At 34.2% G+C, this 17,579-nt stretch overlaps 4 protein-coding genes across 6 annotated transcripts; 3 read left to right on the top strand and 1 right to left on the bottom strand.

Moving 5' to 3' along the window:
• Positions 1-133: 133 nt before the first annotated feature.
• Positions 134-5,760, bottom strand: LOC141899230 (MMS19 nucleotide excision repair protein homolog). The gene is made up of 24 exons (XM_074785409.1): positions 5,682-5,760; positions 5,302-5,454; positions 5,139-5,224; positions 4,909-5,053; positions 4,696-4,821; positions 4,547-4,608; positions 4,301-4,462; positions 4,145-4,222; positions 3,973-4,062; positions 3,524-3,569; positions 3,206-3,436; positions 2,929-3,133; positions 2,749-2,846; positions 2,527-2,658; positions 2,224-2,446; positions 2,026-2,101; positions 1,875-1,946; positions 1,667-1,793; positions 1,412-1,581; positions 1,144-1,330; positions 974-1,056; positions 729-896; positions 483-643; positions 134-347 (listed from the first exon to the last, which is right to left on the bottom strand). The coding sequence occupies exons 1-24, from the start codon at positions 5,749-5,751 to the stop codon at positions 320-322; spliced, it is 2,979 nt and encodes a 992-aa protein (XP_074641510.1). The 5' UTR covers positions 5,752-5,760; the 3' UTR covers positions 134-319.
• A 169-nt stretch (positions 5,761-5,929) lies between these two features.
• On the top strand, positions 5,930-9,085 carry LOC141898863 (ubiquitin domain-containing protein 2-like). Its single transcript, XM_074785003.1, has 3 exons — positions 5,930-6,102; positions 6,610-6,846; positions 7,241-9,085. Exons 1-3 carry the CDS (start codon positions 6,036-6,038, stop codon positions 7,630-7,632), a joined length of 696 nt encoding a protein of 231 aa, XP_074641104.1. The 5' UTR covers positions 5,930-6,035; the 3' UTR covers positions 7,633-9,085.
• A 120-nt stretch (positions 9,086-9,205) lies between these two features.
• LOC141899223 (transient receptor potential cation channel subfamily V member 5-like) lies at positions 9,206-13,257 on the top strand. 2 transcript variants are annotated; one of them, XM_074785400.1, is made up of 15 exons: positions 9,206-9,800; positions 9,886-10,059; positions 10,135-10,324; positions 10,452-10,605; positions 10,762-10,863; positions 10,935-11,084; positions 11,156-11,238; positions 11,393-11,501; positions 11,575-11,682; positions 11,761-11,912; positions 12,000-12,109; positions 12,200-12,348; positions 12,429-12,545; positions 12,776-12,910; positions 12,984-13,257. In XM_074785400.1, exons 1-15 carry the CDS (start codon positions 9,278-9,280, stop codon positions 13,011-13,013), a joined length of 2,286 nt encoding a protein of 761 aa, XP_074641501.1. In that variant the 5' UTR covers positions 9,206-9,277; the 3' UTR covers positions 13,014-13,257. The 2 variants fall into 2 exon arrangements, with proteins under 2 accessions (XP_074641501.1, XP_074641500.1); XM_074785399.1 differs by having other exon boundaries at positions 11,321-11,501.
• Positions 13,258-13,272: 15 nt separating this feature from the next.
• LOC141899222 (transient receptor potential cation channel subfamily V member 5-like) lies at positions 13,273-17,470 on the top strand. 2 transcript variants are annotated; one of them, XM_074785398.1, is made up of 15 exons: positions 13,273-13,955; positions 14,058-14,231; positions 14,321-14,510; positions 14,594-14,747; positions 14,835-14,936; positions 15,029-15,178; positions 15,289-15,362; positions 15,492-15,672; positions 15,751-15,858; positions 15,942-16,093; positions 16,183-16,292; positions 16,385-16,533; positions 16,658-16,774; positions 16,861-16,995; positions 17,103-17,470. In XM_074785398.1, exons 1-15 carry the CDS (start codon positions 13,457-13,459, stop codon positions 17,229-17,231), a joined length of 2,424 nt encoding a protein of 807 aa, XP_074641499.1. In that variant the 5' UTR covers positions 13,273-13,456; the 3' UTR covers positions 17,232-17,470. The 2 variants fall into 2 exon arrangements, with proteins under 2 accessions (XP_074641499.1, XP_074641498.1); XM_074785397.1 differs by having other exon boundaries at positions 15,280-15,362.
• Positions 17,471-17,579: the final 109 nt, after the last annotated feature.

The following is a 17,579-nucleotide window of genomic DNA, read 5'->3' as shown; positions in this document are numbered from 1 at the left end:
TCTTCAATGTTGTTCATAGAATCTCCTTTTCCTCTATCAATTGACACCGGTATTTCATTTCCTCGCATGAGAATCCAACTAATGGTGAATTTTTCACTACAGTGACATTTTATTACTATAAATCATCTTTTGTATTTTGTTTACAAATAACATAATCATTTAACAAGTATCGGTGATCAGTACAACTACCGTAATTTGAGAAAATAATTGATCATAATTTTCAATGTCTGGACTCCCGGAGCAGTGAGATTGATGAGGCATTTCACAGAGTGTAGGGTGTATTGCAGTAGTGATTCAAAAACTTTGTACCGGGTATTTATCACTTGCTTTCAGTTCCCAGTAAAAACCTGTGGAATATAGAGAAATATAGAGTATTACTTGATTCATTTTCGTTAATACCAGTCTATAAAACTGGCCCCAAGAATATATATACCAGTGATTGAAAGGTGAAAACAAAACACTTGTTTCAACAAATAACTAACCATTCTCCTCGCGCTTTAACTGCTTCAGTTCGTACTAAACGTTTCTTATCATCTAATGACTTTGCGAGCTCTTTGATCACACGATTTTGATATGGAAAAAGAAGAGCATATGGCAATGTGCTCATCACTCCCAAACATTGAAGTGCTAGCATACGAACTTTCTGGAAATTTCAAAAATACCAATATACCAAGATGAGAAACTATCACAAGTAAAGCAAGTCGTAGAAGAAATTGAAATTTTCATACCATAGATTGTTGAACAGAAGATAGTTTGAGAAACAGAGGAATCAATGCATCGACCTGCGCAGCTAAAATATCAGGAGCATCAAATACCAGATCATGAAGAGTTGTCATCGTAGATAAATGAAGATCATGCGAGGATCCTTGTAAAGATTGGATCATCAGCGGGAGCAACTAAAACAAAAGATCCTGAGTCAAAGAATCAGTTTAACTTATGAATTACAAGCCATCTCGTCAAGATGTTTACTCACAGGTGGCAATTCACTGAGCAGAACTTGTTTAGGTATATAACGTAACAAATAAGACAATGCCGTCAAATATGAACTTTTCCTATCTGAAGTGTAGAAATAGTAAAAGTTGAAATTTTAAAATCTTGAGCATAGATTAACCTAGAACAACTGCCTAAGTGAACAGAACATACCATCTGCAGCAACATGGAAGCCTTCAGTAAGTTTTGGTAAAGTCTCCACAAAGAATCGCTGTTTATACATGAGGCGAATATTTGAATGAAGAGATTTATTGAGAACATCATCATATTCGTGAAGTATCACATAGAAACCATTAGCAGCTACTAGACCAAGAGAAGGGTCGGACAGTATATCTATCATCTGGAACGATACATGTTACTTAGAAAAATCTTCTCTTTTTTCTCATTTTGAATCTAATTCTAACAGATTTTCGTAGCTTACTATCTTTATGCATTCTGTTGACTTCTTATGACCTCGCATGATCAATGATTTTGACAGCCAAGACCAAAGATTCACCGCATTTGACTTGGACGACAGATCATCTCCAACTCCAGCAATTTGGACTTTGATTCTCTCTTGGATTTGATTGATGAATAATTCCAATGAGTCATCTACAATATATCAAACTAACATATGTAGATACCCATCAACACTTGGTATTATGTCTTCATATGTTTGAAATATTCTCATTCTTACCCAATTCGAGTTTATTGATAACACCGGCAAGACATTTTGAGGCTATTTCTCGAGTACAATTATCAGGCGAACAAAGTGATAATTCTGTTAGTTTATCAAACATTTTCTTAACATCATGAAATAAGTACTGTAAAAGTAAATTTAGAATATCAAATATATCATAATGATGACCTTTATGTTCACACATAGTAGGTTCATTAATCAGTACCTGCTTTGGTGCAGCACATACAACTGCCTGAAGGAGAATGACTAGTCTAGTTTTGTTAACTGGAGAGGAGAGCTAAAAACCAAATCATAATAATCTATGTTATAATGAACATCCAACAATGACAATGCAATACCCAGTATTGATAACTTACCTCCAGTGCTTTGGAAGAAGATGATGAATCATCAGTGAACATTGATAAAACATGGTTCAGTAATCTCTCCGAGTCACTAAAGAATACCAGGAAAGGTGATACGATTATTTTGATGAAGATATGATATTTCCTCTATACCTTTTGCTCATATCAAAAATACATGTACTCATATCAATGATAAAATTGCAAATGAAATACCTGCTACTTTTTACAATGATCTGTAAGATATTTGCTAGTAATTGTATCAAGTCTGCAGAGCTCATCAGACAGAATGTCTCGCACCCAAATTGTGAGCTTAATGCTATCAGTTCATTAAATGTCGTTTGAGAGAAATATTCTAAATTCTTCACATCTTTACTCGTCTCCCTGATAATCATCAATAAAGATTCAAATGTCTCGTGAATGATGGAAATATCAACATCTGAAATAAAATGTCACCTGTCGATGAAAATCTCTTGATTAGCTAAAATCTAAATCTGACGCTTTAAAAGGAAACTTTACCTGCAGTAACATTGTCTTTTATTGATTGCAGTAGAAGAGGGACAGTACTCTTTATGATTTGATGATGAACAGATACTGCGGCTATAACACTTAGTACCCTAGATTGTTCAACACTTGAACTTTTTTTGCAACCTATTCAGCAGAGAATTAATCAGCAATTCACCTATACTGAGACACTAAGGACAAGTATTAGAAAATAAAGCTATGATAAGCTGAAAATACCTTGTTGTAATTGTTTCTCTAACACTGGTAATACTCGGTTGATTATAAGTATTGGTTGTTCAACTCCAACAAAAGCTAGACTAGTTATACACTCCTGACTGTAAAAACAGCATCGATGTTACAAAATGAGCACTCAGTTACGGTAAGTGGTGAGAGAGCAATGTTATAAGTAAAGCTTACCGTACGTTTACATCATTTTCAACGAGATATTTCTGTAATATTTGGTCGACTACACCACTCATTTCAGATTCCGACAACATATGATGCAGAGCAGCAAGTCCAGTCATTCCAGTAATAGCTAGACATCTCAGTTGTGAGTTTATATCACTCAATAGAGTTAGAAATATAGTCAGTAATTCATCTCTATACGGACGCATTATAGAAACTGTAAAGATTCAATTCAACAATTACGTATTTGAACAAAATGGGCCTTATATATGTTCACTTCAGTACTTACAGCCATCTGGTTGGTGTTGATTTGATATTCTAATAAAGCCGATGATTAAACTGAGAATATTTCTGCGAGTATTAGCTTGGAGATGTTTGTGAAACTGCTCCAATAATAATGGCACAGACAGTTCACTGATCTTTTCACATGCCGTCTTTGAAGCACTGGCAATAGCATGTAATAGCTTTCCACTGGGAAATACAAGTTTGTGTTCGGGTTCACATAAATGGCGTTTACAGTCTAAAAAGAAGATTCATCATATATTTATTTTGGTAATTCATACTACCGTAATATACACAGAATATGATACCAGCACTCATACTTCACCTTTAAATATGTTCTGTATGAAATCATTCAAAGAAGAATGATCCACCTGAAATTTCAAATAGCATCATAATAAACATGGTCAGATTGTTAAGGAAGTAACACTCATGTAAATAATTGACATCTCTGAAATGTACCCGTAGGTGATTGTTACAGGGGCACGTATTTAATGATTGAGGGTGAATCATCCAGCATATCCCAGGTACTATATATATAAAAAGAAAAGATGGCAACTCGTATCCAGATACTTCGAGTCAAATTGGCTATAACTCTAAAAATATCCATAGGATATAATTCAAATTGGCTGTAACTCTTAAGATATCCAAAGGATATAATTGCCACCCTTTTCTTTTTATATACATACTGGGGTATACCAGTACTTCCTAGGACACTGGATGATCTAATCTACTATTCACCCCCAAACTTCAAATACGAGCCCATGGTGATTGTACCTGTTTAACATCATCTGTAAGAGTTTTTGTAATTGCCGTTAGAGCATTTAAAGAAGCAGTTTCTAGTGACTCACTCGACGCAGCAAAAACCTGAAATATGAAAAATATGAAATGTTTTTCATTGACGAGATATTTTTGACTCAGTAGCACAGTATGAATTTAAACAACGTACCTCAGCTTTTATGATTCCAACAATGGAATTTATGTATTCCAGTAAATACTTAGAGCCATAAACAGCAGCTCCAGCAGTCTGTAAAATATCAATAAATTACATCTGTAGCCAACACGAGACAAAATAAGGCGAAACTATCTCCCATTTTATACTTACTAAAGTATGAAGTGAATCTAATTTTGAGCTGGGTATATCGGATGAAAGTTTCTCCAGTAAAAGTGGGTAACAATACTCAGCAAATTTGTCAGTTGCTATCATACAATTTTGTAACCCAAGAATAAGTTCTTCTCTAGTAATTCCGTGCGGATCATTTGGAGGCTAGAAATTTAAAAAAATCTGAATTCATCATGTTTCTCCTTGAATTACCATCCTGTACCGGTATGTGTTTATATAAAAACTTACAGGGTTAAAATCAATTGGAAAATAACATGATGTGATCTCAAACAAATCTTCAACAAAATTTTCTGTAAAAGAGAAATTACCACCAGTAAATCAATTCAGTAGAAAGAGAATTTGCTCCTGTCTCAATAAGACTGATTATAAGTCATTACCTATAGGAAAGTTATTGATAATCTTAGGTACTAGATTGAAGGCAATAGACAGATTTCGGGGATCTTTTTCACCATCCATCACTTGGATAAAACCAAACACAAAATCACTTCCTAGTGTTTGAAGGCCTATAATAGATGAATAACACACAGAATGATAACTAAATGTAATGCAATACATCTTGAATAAACTTACTGTGTGACTTTGTGACTTACAATTAATCTGTAAATTCAGAAAGTTAGACAGGAGTTTATAAATAGATCTTCGGTCAGCTTGTGGCAACGATTGGGCTTGAACTTCGCGAAATATCTCCTGACAAATCTTCTTTGGTGCATCATATGGTAAATTCACAAATGTACTCTAATGAATTGCAAAATTGAAAACATATGACATTGATTGAGTTGTAGTTCATGAAAATTGATAACCTAATAATTTATAAACTTACAAGTGCATTCAATCCATGAAGAATGGAAGGAGTAATTGAATGGTGATCTTTTAGTCGTGACAGGAAAAAAGTACATAGAAGTTCAGCTAAAATGAAAAACTTGATTATTTTCAGTTGACAATCAAGACAGAACAGCCTTTGATCTGCAAAATTCTATACTTACATTCGCTTTCTTTGATGAAATCGTGCGGCAAACGATGAAGAATATCAGCTAAAACTTTTGTCCCATTCTTTCTTATTTCTACATCTTCACTGGTTAAGTGGGTTCCAAGTGATTCTATCAGGTCCACTAAAGTTAATTTCGACTGCAGTATGTCTGAAAATATATGCAATTTTTGATAGTTGCCTATATGCACCATAGAACCTATGCATGTACAAACTATGAGACCGTCCCGTGGCGCCATTGGTGGCAGTTATGCAAACTAAAATAACTCCTCAATTTCAGTTTAGCGTTCATTTACAGACAATTGATGATTAAACAAGCGTGCATTTAAATCCTATTCGATACAGAAGCGTTAGCACTTTCTCTATTTAACAGTTTACCTTTTGTTACGCGATCTATTCCTTTACCATCCTCATTTTTCAATAAAATTTCTAAATCGGCCTTCGCCATGGGCGCAGACATCTTTGATTCCGCAGTGAATGGCAAGTAATTCTCAAAAATGATTGGTAATATTCTCTCAATAATCTTCAAAAATTAAAAACGTTGTGTTAAATTGTTTTAATAGATTTTATTAGGTTTAACTGGAGAAGACTACTTTTTTCTACTATATTAGAAGTATTCACGGCGGAGTATGTAAGATGGACTTGGAACAATTTTTTCCTCAATCTGTCATTTTCAATCTATCAAGCTTCATGGACGTTTAGAGACGACTTTGTAGCAGATAAAAGGTCAATATGGGAGGGTGCATAAGCTCTCCCAGAGATATAAACGGCCCTGCTTCAGATTCAACTGATGGGACAGGTAAATATCGCCATTTTCATCCTGTATTGTGCAGTGGTGACCTGACTTCCTTCTTTTTTATTACTACTATTATGTAGCCTAGCATAAATTCATTATAATAAGTCATGTATATACTATCATGTATAGTATGTAGTAAGGCCAAGGGTTAGTGTTATCTGTAAATCTGTTGTAGGTTTACTTGCCTGGCATTAATTACAAGCAAGGATTTCCGTATTCATTACAATATCGCCAATTCTTTCAAATTCTATTCTAATTCTTCGATCGGTGAACAGAAAGGGCCTCAAACGGCTCTCAATAATCGTACCGAGGCTGGAGCAGTTTTCCAATGCCAGTGTATTGTAAAAGCTCTGTTCTTAGAGGCTCCACCGTTCCAACAAATTTAATAACAACATCGACAAGATTTCTCGCTTGCACTCCCTTTCTATAATATCCTATGAATAATTGCTAACCATTTGCAACCTTATAATAAGTAAGAATGGATGTTTCAAAGCTATCTTTATTTTCCAGTTACTATCGGTAAAAACCAACCACTCAAACATGAGAAGCCGAAATGGCGCAGCGATGTACCGCTGACCGAGGGTCAGCTTCGCAGTAAACGTGATGAATTTTGGGATACTGCACCCGCGTTCGAGGGAAGAAAAGAAATTTGGGATGCACTTAAAGCTGCTGCTTACGCTTTAGAGACTAATGACCATGCATTAGCCCAAGCTATTATTGATGGTGCTAGCATATCCTTACCAAACGGTATGTAGAGCTATGATTAATTAAATGTTACAATCTAATCTTGGGATTGATTTTTGAGGATAATTCACTAAATCTTTTGGACACATACCTCTAATCAATCATAATCAAACTATGATTTAAGATGATTTGAAAATAATTTTGAATGGTAGCCATGGAGGCATATTGTTAAAGTTTATTTAGTTCACAAGTTTTTTTTTTCCTGATTCAAATGAGTTTATAGCAATCCTTCTATACATTGCATAATGGATAAAAAATTATGGTTTGATCAGACTGCGCAGTTTCACTGGTGTGTTCAAAAGAGGAGTATTTTAAAAAATCTATCCCAAACAAAATGAAATAGATTTTAGGGCCTAGATGAGACAAATTCTTAAACTCATTGGGTAACATTTTTCAGGTACGCTTATGGACTGTTACGATGAATTAGGAAATCGCTATCAATTACCCGTTTATGTACTTAGCGCACCTGCTAATTTAATTCAAGAATCTAGTGATACGGACACTGCTACAGACTCTGAATCCGGCCCACCGACGGGAACCGAAATTCCAATCAAATTCCGCCTATCTACGACGAGTAATGACATAAAGCTAGTTGTAAGATCAACCGACACTGTGATGAAAATCAAACGCAGATTGCACGCCGAATTCAACATCGACCCGCGCTTTCAACGTTGGTTTTTTTCCGGACGATTGCTTAGCAATAAGATGACAATTGACGAATGTAAAATCCCGAAAGGGTTCGTCGTCCAAGTGATCATTTTCGACCCGTCTTCGGTCAATAATAGTTGAGGAATTTTGACGCAAAAATATATCGTTGTACCCAACTGGCACCAATGTGATCAAATAATTGTAAACATTAATTGATTTTTTTCACCTCGTTGAAACAATAATTTATTTTTTCCATTTTACTTTTTTCTATCGATTTTTTAATTTGATTTAACACACATTCATCTGACACCAATTTCACTATTTATCAACCTAAATGCTCTTGAAATTTAGATTCGTTAAAAACTAAAAACCTTTTATTTTCATTTCACATTTTGGGACACCCTTAACTTATGTATATACATTATTTTGGATCGTTTCTGTTTGTTTCTATTTGCTAACCTGATGTGCACAGTTGATAAGATATACTTCACACATGTGTTCATATTCAAGGTTTCTTTCAATAACGTGTTTGGATGCCGCTTTTAGTTGTGAAATTTACCATGAAACTCATGCTCGTTTTAACCTAACATTCCTACAATATTATTTGGTTGTTTCAGAAATGAAGGGAAATGTTCATTCAGGCTTGCAGATGACTAATTTCTAGCTGTTTCAGGTTACTGGTTGCTGTTTTTGTTTTATTATAGTTTCCTTATTAAATTCATTTTTATTTTGTTAAAAACATTACGACTCTTTCAAAACAGCCCTGATTTGCTACTGCTTTTGGCTTACGTATTTTGAATGTTATTTTCGAAATATAGAAAATGATTGGAGTTTTATTGAATTTAATGATATTGAAACTAGAAATGAAAGAAAATTAAAATATTCAATGTTGTGGCAATAGTATTGACTGTGATATTGTTATTACAGTATCATCTGCCTGATGGAACAATTTCTGGGTGTATAAATGTTAAAGACCTAACATCACCGCCTGAATATATATCTCTCTAATCGGCTTTTCAATTTTTATCACTAATAAAAATGATCATTTAAAACCAAGATATAAGAGTAGCTTCACATTTCCTGTACTACATATATACTATTATGTTATTCTCTTTGAGGTAAATTTCTAATTGATTTTACCATCGCGATTCCTAGATCTTTGTCATATCAGTATTATAGCCAGGCATATTCTATTTATTTTGTCAAGAACATTAGATCAGCTTATTAGTATTCAAGATTTGTTAACCAGCCTGTTTGTCGGAACCATTGGTGGTAAAAAGGTTTGATTATTTCAAAGCAATAGCAAATACTGATCTAATTTAGTGAGAAAACCTTCGAATTACAGACTTTTATTGTATTATGATGTTTATTTTTAAGTATGGTGATTCAAAATGAATTCTTTGTGTACACTTTTATTTTAACGTCCAGTCTGGCTTGTTTTGCTGTAGAATGCTAATAAAATGGACTGCAAAAAATATGATGTGAAATTAATAATAATTTGCAAGGCAAACTTAATCTTTGGAGATTCAACCATGTTAACACATATGTAGTGATTTATTTATTTGTATTAAAGTGTAAAGAAAATTAATAAAAATTCGAGTTAAGAAATTGTGCTTATTTCAATGGAATGCATGAGTGAGATAAAGTTTCATAGAAAACCAGTTTTCACTTTCCTATGTGACCTACCTACCGGTATATGTGTAGATACGTCAAATATGTTGTGTGGTTTACTTGTGCTAGTGACAGTATTGTGAAGTCATTTGGCTGAACAATTTATTGCTGCAAAATGGGGAATACAAATACTTCAATCAATACTGGAGTTAAGAAACAGATCCAAAATGAATCTAGACCATTATATAGTTTGGTGAATTTAGGGGGCACTGGAGAACTTGTTACGTTAATGCAGGATGCATTGTCAACTAATGACTATTCAAAACTTGACGACGCTATCTTGACTAAAGTAAAACCTTATTTGTACCGAGGTGGAAAGGGTAAGATGATTCTTAAATCTAAATTAGTCGAAGGACGACGTGATGAACGAACAAGAATCTATGAGAAATTAGCTACACACGATCCTCGTGAAGAAGAAGATGAAGAAATTCTGGAATATTTCTCACGACCGCGAGGTCTTATTGTCAGTTCTCAAGCACAGAAATCTTACGGACAGACGATGAAGCTACCACTAACACCAGGCAGTAATCTAGCAATGCGCAGACAAGAGAGTATATTTGCTAAAGATTCCAGTATGTTAAAAAAGTTTTATAGAGGTGATAGTCAAACACAAGTACGCCAAAAACAACAGGAAGATAGTAAGTATATGTTCTTTTTCAAATAGTGATACTTGTATGTATCAATCTTGTCATTTCACATTTCAATACACCCGTATATTCTTAGATGACTTGTATCGCTTTTGTTGTTGGGATATTGATAAACGTGGAACTGTTGGTGAAACCATTTTTCATCTTTGCTGTTTGAATGGATCTACTACACATGTAAATCTGGCTAAGAGACTTGTAGAACATTTCCCTAACCTTGCCATGGACATTTACATCAAAGATGAGTACTATGGTAATATCTTTCTATCAATAGAGAATTATAATTTTTGTTCAGTGTATTTCAATATAATTTTTCTTCTATCCATAGGTGAAAACCCACTGCATATGGCTATTGTTAATGAGAACCCTGCCCTATTGAAGAAGCTGTTGGAATGTAAAGCTGGTCTCCACGACAGAGCATGTGGAAATTTCTTCTGTGCTGATGACCAGAAAGCATACCGCAATGACTACATTGATAGCGAAGCCATTCAAGTTCCATTGCAAACTAACTATCGCGGGTAATAACTACATGTTTAATCACATTTAATAAACGCAAATTCAAAAGGTCATATTTGAATTATTATTTCTCTCTAAGCACATTTCTTCTGTATTAATGATTATATTGTGTTGATGTTTATCATGTAGATTTGTTTATTTTGGTGAATATCCGTTGAGTTTTGCTGCCTCACTCGGATTACAAGAATGTGTGCGTCTTTTAGTTGCCCATGGAGCTGAACTCGATAGACAAGATATGAATGGCAACACAGCACTTCACATGAGTGTCATATATAACAGAAAGGTTCTCATAGCTCTCTTTAAAAATGCTTTACATCATCATTGGTTTAAGTAAAATTTGAATTAATCTAATAACAATATCTACCTGTATCTAGATTGATGACTATAACAATAGGACCTATTTAAATTGTTATAGCCAGAAATCTTTGATAATTTTTAGGATATGTTTGACTTACTTCATGATCTGGGAGGCAGTTTGACAATTCGTAATCGATTAGGAATGACCCCTCTATCATTAGCTGCTCATATGGGTAAATTAGAGGTAAGTTTGATTATTTACAGTTTGAGGATTCAATGAGATTTCAGTTGCTTGACTTTCTAATATTTCTACAGATTTATCGACATATAATTGATACCACAAGACGGATTCAATGGAACTATGGTTCAGTGACATGTGCCACATATCCACTAAAAAGTATAGATACTTGTGATATAAATGGTGAGATTGATAGTACTTCAGTTTTATACAAAATTGTGCATGGGGTAAGTTGTACATTATCATTTTTTTTGGGTGTAGTGAACTTTGAGCTTCATCATAATGTTTGATTTTCCAGTCTGATCCAAATCACTTGAAAATGTATGATGGAATGGTAATTGATCTTCTCGAACAGAAATGGAACGCTTACATCAAATTCAGGTCTGAACATTAATCTATTATAACTGTGTGCAATACATATAACTTTGAAAATCTTTACAAATCACTGATGTTGTTTTTACAGATTCGTTGTGCAACTAATTTTGTTTATATTGTACACAATTGTTTTCCTTGTTGCTGTTGGCCTGCGTCCTAGTAATGATCCACACCGAACAAATGTAACGTTCGTACAAAACGGTACTAACTTAACGACCACCAAAGTGAATGAGTGTTATCTCTTACAAGCAGTTGATTCTACTGACTATGTAGGTATGAAAATAATAACAGTGTTTCAATAACTAGTAGTGTGGTGAAATATCTTTAATTAATGTTTTCCAGGCAAGAATTGTTCTTGAATGCATAACTCTACTTTTTGCGGTTAGTGCTGTTTTCTATGTTTTAATCCTAATGTGTATGCAGTCTACTCGCCTATTCTTCAGAACCTTGGTAAGATTTTTTCAGCTCCTTCTTTGTGTAGAAAGAAATGTTTGAAAAATGACTATTTTTCAATTTTTCATCTTTCAGATATTTGCTCCATCAAGGACAATGTTTCTGATCGGTTGTATTTTAGTGATATTATCTGTACCTGGTCGGTTTACATGTTCTGCTGCTTATGAAGATGTGATGATTACACTAGCAGTGTTATTTACCGTTCCACATTTCTTATTCTTTTGCCGGTAATGCACTGACAGGACGTTCATTGTTTTCTTAAAAGAGTCACATTTCGAAATCTAATTTAGCAGTCATCTTTCTTTCATATTAAGGGGTTTCAAGGTTTTTGGTCCGTTTGTAAGCATGATCTACAAGATTGTAAGTCGTGACATCCTACGATTTATGATCATTTATCTCATCTTTTTGATTGGATTTTCTCAATGTAAGTCTAACAAACCTTGATTGTCCATAGCATGAAATATTTCAACATTGACATATTTCAAAATTATAGATTCTCTACATCTTATTTCAGCTTTGTATATCTGTTTCCGGTCGGTTCCTCCTCCGAATAGTTTCTGGCATCCCCTGAATGCTTTGGTGTCAATGTTTGCCATATCATTGCATGAATTTCAAGACTTTTATGAAGAGTTTGAAAAGTCCCAGCATCAATTGGCAGCCAAGGTTAGCGTAGCTGGAAACATTAGATTTCTGATAAAAACTGTCTTGAATATCAACTTTAACTTTTTTGGTTATCATTTAAGGCTGTGTTCTTGTTTAATATGGTTTTTACTGCAATTTTACTGACCAACTTGTTAATCGCTATGATGGCTAGAACATACATCAGTGTCCAAGTTCTTGATCGAGAATGGCTCAGACAGGTGACTCTTTATTTGTCATTACAAGTACAAACTGTCAAGTTTGAATGAAGCAAGGTTTGGAGGGTCTATCTTTTTGATTGAGGGGGACATCTAGTAAAATTCAGGAAAATGATGCATCTGATAGGTACTTTGAAAACTGGGCCTGTTTTCCGGAATACTCTGTGATCAAGTTTTTTTTTTTTGTTAAACCACATAAGTAAAATTATTTTTTCCGTTTTATGATAATTCAGTGGTCTCAAGTTGTGCTTGTGATGGAGTTGACAGTAAGTAGAAAGAGTCGACTGAAAGAGCAACAGATTTATTCGATACCAGCCAGTGAAAATCCAAAGGATGGTCGTCTTTTCTTCGTCAGATGGAGAAAAACTGTATGTACCCGTCCAGTGTATGATAGTAGTAGGTAGATAAGCAAGAGTTTCACAGTGAAATTGTTTGTTGTAGGTAGATGAACAAAAAAGAGAAAATATGTAAACAACCAGGTGGAGATTTGAATCCGGGACTAGAATAATCGAATAAGAATTATTCTTTTAAATTCAAAAAAGATTTGACGATATGCTAAGTACAGGTAGTCTTATGATCTACTTTTGGCGTTGTATATCGCACTGATATGTATATTGATATGTATTTTTGTTTATTTGATAGTTTAAATAAAAAGCAATGAACCGCTACAGAGTTTATATTCATAAATGATTGTATACTGCTGCCATCTGTTTATATTGAATAGCCTAATCCAGCCACCATACATCATGTACACCTAGAGGGCTCTGTCGGCAAAGCGTCATTGGATACGCGACAACAGCTGTATTTACCAAGTGTCAAACACTATCATAGTGTATATTGACAATTTGATATAATCTTAAGTATTCAAATCATGACTAACAACTTAATTTCATAGAAAAATTGAAAATTCCATAATGGGAGCCACGAATTCTCATATCAAAACGAATGTAAAACAGCAAACTGTTGCTGAATCCAGACCCTTGTATAAATTGGTTAATTTGGAAGGTGGTGGGGAGTTGATTGATTTGGCAAAGACGGCTATAGCTTCAAAAGATCTTACTAAACTTGATCATGCAATTAAGCAGAAGGTTCAACCCTATCTATATTACGGAGGTAAAGGGCGACTTATTGAAAAGACCGAGCTTGTGACGAGGCGTCGCTCTGAAAGAAGTAAATTGATCAGCCGTCTGGCAAAATTCGAATCAGGAAATGAAATCGACGAGAAGTCATTGAATGAGTTTTATTCCCGACCGCGTGGTCTACTTGTTTCTGGATCATCGAGATCAAGGGCTGGACAGTCAATACGTAAAATACAAGCATCTGTCAATAATCCAAGAATGTTGCATCGAGTTTTAAGCGCTCATGATAAAGAAGAGCTGATGACGTCTATGAAATATAAATATCCTGAAGATGGTAATGTTTTATATAGATATGGGCTTATATTAGAAGAAATATTCAAATTTGTTAAATTTTTCCATTCGTTAACATAAACGATTATTATCATTTCTTTCCTAGCCGATAAATACAGATTCTGTTGTTGGGATATAGACAAGCGCGGGACTGTTGGTGAAACAATCTTGCATTTATGTTTATTGAATGGATCATCACTTCACATAAATCTTGCTAAAAGACTCATCCAAATTTACCCAAATCTCGCGAAAGACATCTACATCGGTGATGAATATTATGGTAAATCATTATCTTTCAAACATTCAAAAGCAAATTGTCAAGTCATCTCCAAGTTACTTACATGATTTTCATAATTTGGTAATTTACAGGTGAAGGAACACTCCATATGGCTATTGTGTCTGAGAGTCCTGCTATGTTGAAAATGCTGTTAGACTGCGGCCCATCACTTTATGATCGTGCATGTGGTAATTTCTTCTGCGCTGATGACCAGAAAGATGAAAGAAATGATTACAGCGATTATGAATGGATTGCGTTGCCTAAGAAAACTTCACATATCGGGTAAATTGTTGAAAAAAATCTTTTACTTTTAATCTTACTTAGCTTGTGTTTTATAAGGATTCGAACATTTCTTGCTCTTACAGGAAGGTATATTGGGGTGAATATCCGCTGAGTTTTGCAGCGTGTTTGAATCAGGAAGAATGTGTTCGATTATTGTTAGCTCATGGAGCGGATCCTAACAGGCAGGATGCTAATGGTAACACTGCTCTTCATATGCTGGTTGTGCAGAATAATACTGTAAGAGACTGCTCCTTAAATTCTTTACCGGTACATGATATATTTCTGACTTTACAAACGATTTTTAATGTTGTTCATATATTATAGCATATGTTTGATCTACTACATGAACTCGGTGCAGATATAAATATAAGAAATCGCCAGGGATTGTCTCCTTTCACTCTTTCTGCTCATATTGGAAATCTGGAGGTATATATGATTGTGCATACATGTGCGTGACTTTTTGTTTGTTAATCAAACAGCAATATTAATCCTCTATGAATAAATCTTTAAACCCTTAGATGTATGAACATATACTTAAGATCAAGCGATCAATTTGTTGGAGCTATGGAGATGTAGTGTGTGCTGGTTATCCATTATCTACCTTTGATACGATTGGACCGAAGGGAGAAATAGATGAAAATTCTGCTCTGTATAAGATTGTCCATGGGGTTAGTTGATGGTATTAATTACAATGTATATGAATAACATGAATTGATTTGAACTATTGATAATCTTCTACTAAATCCCAATTTGGTTTTGATTTTTATAGAATGAACAGTGTCATCTTAATATGCTTGATGGCTTAGTTACCGATCTGCTGGCAGAAAAATGGAAAACTTTCGTCGCAAAAAGGTTCATTAAAACAGTGATTTTTAGATAAATAACAGGGTCAATGCCCATTTTAAGATCAAAAACAGTAATTTTCAATGAAATGTATCTTGTCAACTTCAGTAATATAGATATAAAAGATGCTATTTTCAGGCTGTTGTTGCAGTTTATTTGGTTTCTTTTGTACATTGTTCTGTTCACTGCAGCAATGTATATTCGTCCTGGTGATGACAATTTTGTTGTTCAATCACTGGTTAATGGAACAACAGGTTGGAAGAATGTCACCATCAAAGATAAATGTTACCTATACTATCCTAAAGATACCACTGCATATGTGAGTACTTCATAAACCCAGGCTTTGTAATGTGATTTCTGCAATCTGTTTTCAAACTTGTAACATTTTCTATTTCAGGCCCGCATTGTGATTGAATGTTTGGTCGTGGTGATAGCTATTTCACAGATATTGTACCAGTTTTTGGTTATATATCAAAATTCCTTTAGATTATACATCAATACCATAGTAAGATCTTATTTTCAAGGAGTCATGCATTTCGATGTATGCGCAATGTACCAAATTTTAATTATTTGTATAATCTATTACAGGCATTTGCTCCAACAAAAGCACTTTTTCTGTTAGGCTGTGTTTTAGTGGTCATTGCCATCCCTGGACGCTTTGCCTGTTATTTCCCTTATGAGGACACAATCTGTACCATTTCAATAGTTCTCAGTACACCCCATTTTCTATTCTTTCTACGGTATGTATATGCATTTATATGTGTACCTCTACAATTCAATGAAACCTATCAAGATATATATCTGAAATAGAATTGTGTCCTATTTTCAGGGGTTTCAAGTACAGTGGACCTTCAGTAGTTATGTTTTATAAGATGATCAAAGGTGATCTTATACGATTTGCATTGATATATTTTGTTTTCCTCATTGGATTTTCACAAGGTCAGTAACAACCATGTATTTTGATAGATGATGTTAGTACAATGAAGTACCCATATATAGATGTATGATATGTATATGTATGTCTTTTTTAGCGCTTTACATCTGTTTTCGATTGGTGACCGAAGAAACCCAGTTTAATCATCCGTTGAAAGCTATCATGGGAACTATTATTATCACTCTGTCAGAATTTCAGGAGCTTTATGAGCAGTTCGAATTATCACCACATCATCTGATAGCGAAAGTAAGTATAACAAATATCCATCCAAGATGACGGTCCTTCTTCATGTGCACTATTTCAAGTTGACTTTGGCCCTCCTTTGAATCACTGATATTATTTGATGATGTTCTGTTATTTATATTATTAGGCATTGTTCATATTCAATTTGATTATCAGTACAATTCTACTGGTCAATATGCTGATTGCGATGATGGGTCAAACTTTTAATATCATCAATGATCAGGACAGAGAATGGATTAGACAGGTTAGTTTATCTTTGATAATCCTACAGCAGTTTATTTACTGGGGCGAATGTTTTGCATTTATCTGGCGTATTGTTGCTTTTTGTAGTACTCACAGATTGTTTTGGTTGTTGAATTTTCTGTATCTGCTGAGAAACGCCTGAGTTGCCAGAAGCAATATTCTCAACCACTCGGTGAAGATGGAAAAGATGGAAGACAATTTGTTATTCGTTGGCAGAGAACAGTGAGTACCTGTCTCTCCTCAATCTCTTTCTCTGACAGCATATTTCTCAATTTATTTGTTTTCAATATATGATGTATTTGATTGCGGTATTTTCTTTTTCTTTTTAGGAAGAAGAACAAATTGAGGACAAATTACTTCGTGAACAGCATCGTTTACATCAGAAAAATGAGGAGAATTTATTATTGAATACACCTCGTCATAGTAGTTCAGTGAGTCGAACACCTAGTGAAAGATGATGATTCTTTCATAGCATTAAGTGATATCTCCTGCATGTTGCTTGATTAGTTCTGTCATTAAAAAATAGTCTTACCTCAGCATGCCTAAAAATATTTTCAGTATTTAGTCAATGTTCGATTTGGTTTGCTTAACAGTATATTGGCTTAATTCTTGTTAAATCTTATTTTCATACATGTTATATTAAGATGCAATTCGTATGTATTTGTTTTATCATGAAAAAATCAGTTTTAAATAAGATCATGGCTTTACATATTGTTACGTTTTAATCAGCATTTTAGCTATACTTGTTATATAAATGTATAGATTATATTTTATTCACTAAATTGACAATCTTCTCCACAAAATGT

This window comes from Tubulanus polymorphus, chromosome 2 (genome assembly GCF_964204645.1).
Source record: "Tubulanus polymorphus chromosome 2, tnTubPoly1.2, whole genome shotgun sequence".
Classification (NCBI taxonomy): domain Eukaryota; kingdom Metazoa; phylum Nemertea; class Palaeonemertea; order Tubulaniformes; family Tubulanidae; genus Tubulanus; species Tubulanus polymorphus.
Note: the sequence above shows the minus strand (reverse complement) of the source record. Positions and strands in the feature narration are given on the sequence as shown.

Bases quoted from the DNA above. Each gene is read 5' to 3' on its own strand.
- LOC141899223 (XM_074785399.1), top strand. From the start codon at position 9,278: ATGGGGAATACAAATACTTCAATCAATACTGGAGTTAAGAAACAGATC. The intron at 11,085-11,155 runs GTAAGTTGTACA...TTGATTTTCCAG, and splicing joins TATACAAAATTGTGCATGGG to TCTGATCCAAATCACTTGAA. The intron at 12,911-12,983 runs GTATGTACCCGT...TGTTTGTTGTAG, and splicing joins TCGTCAGATGGAGAAAAACT to GTAGATGAACAAAAAAGAGA.
- LOC141898863 (XM_074785003.1), top strand. From the start codon at position 6,036: ATGGGAGGGTGCATAAGCTCTCCCAGAGATATAAACGGCCCTGCTTCA. The intron at 6,103-6,609 runs GTAAATATCGCC...TTTATTTTCCAG, and splicing joins AGATTCAACTGATGGGACAG to TTACTATCGGTAAAAACCAA. The intron at 6,847-7,240 runs GTATGTAGAGCT...AACATTTTTCAG, and splicing joins TAGCATATCCTTACCAAACG to GTACGCTTATGGACTGTTAC.
- LOC141899222 (XM_074785397.1), top strand. From the start codon at position 13,457: ATGGGAGCCACGAATTCTCATATCAAAACGAATGTAAAACAGCAAACT. The intron at 13,956-14,057 runs GTAATGTTTTAT...TTTCTTTCCTAG, and splicing joins ATATAAATATCCTGAAGATG to CCGATAAATACAGATTCTGT. The intron at 16,775-16,860 runs GTTAGTTTATCT...TGCTTTTTGTAG, and splicing joins ACAGAGAATGGATTAGACAG to TACTCACAGATTGTTTTGGT.
- LOC141899230 (XM_074785409.1), bottom strand. From the start codon at position 5,751: ATGGCGAAGGCCGATTTAGAAATTTTATTGAAAAATGAGGATGGTAAA. The intron at 4,063-4,144 runs GTACGTTGTTTA...TTCATATTTCAG, and splicing joins TTGGAATCATAAAAGCTGAG to GTTTTTGCTGCGTCGAGTGA. The intron at 2,447-2,526 runs GTAAAGTTTCCT...ATTTTATTTCAG, and splicing joins AAAAGACAATGTTACTGCAG to ATGTTGATATTTCCATCATT.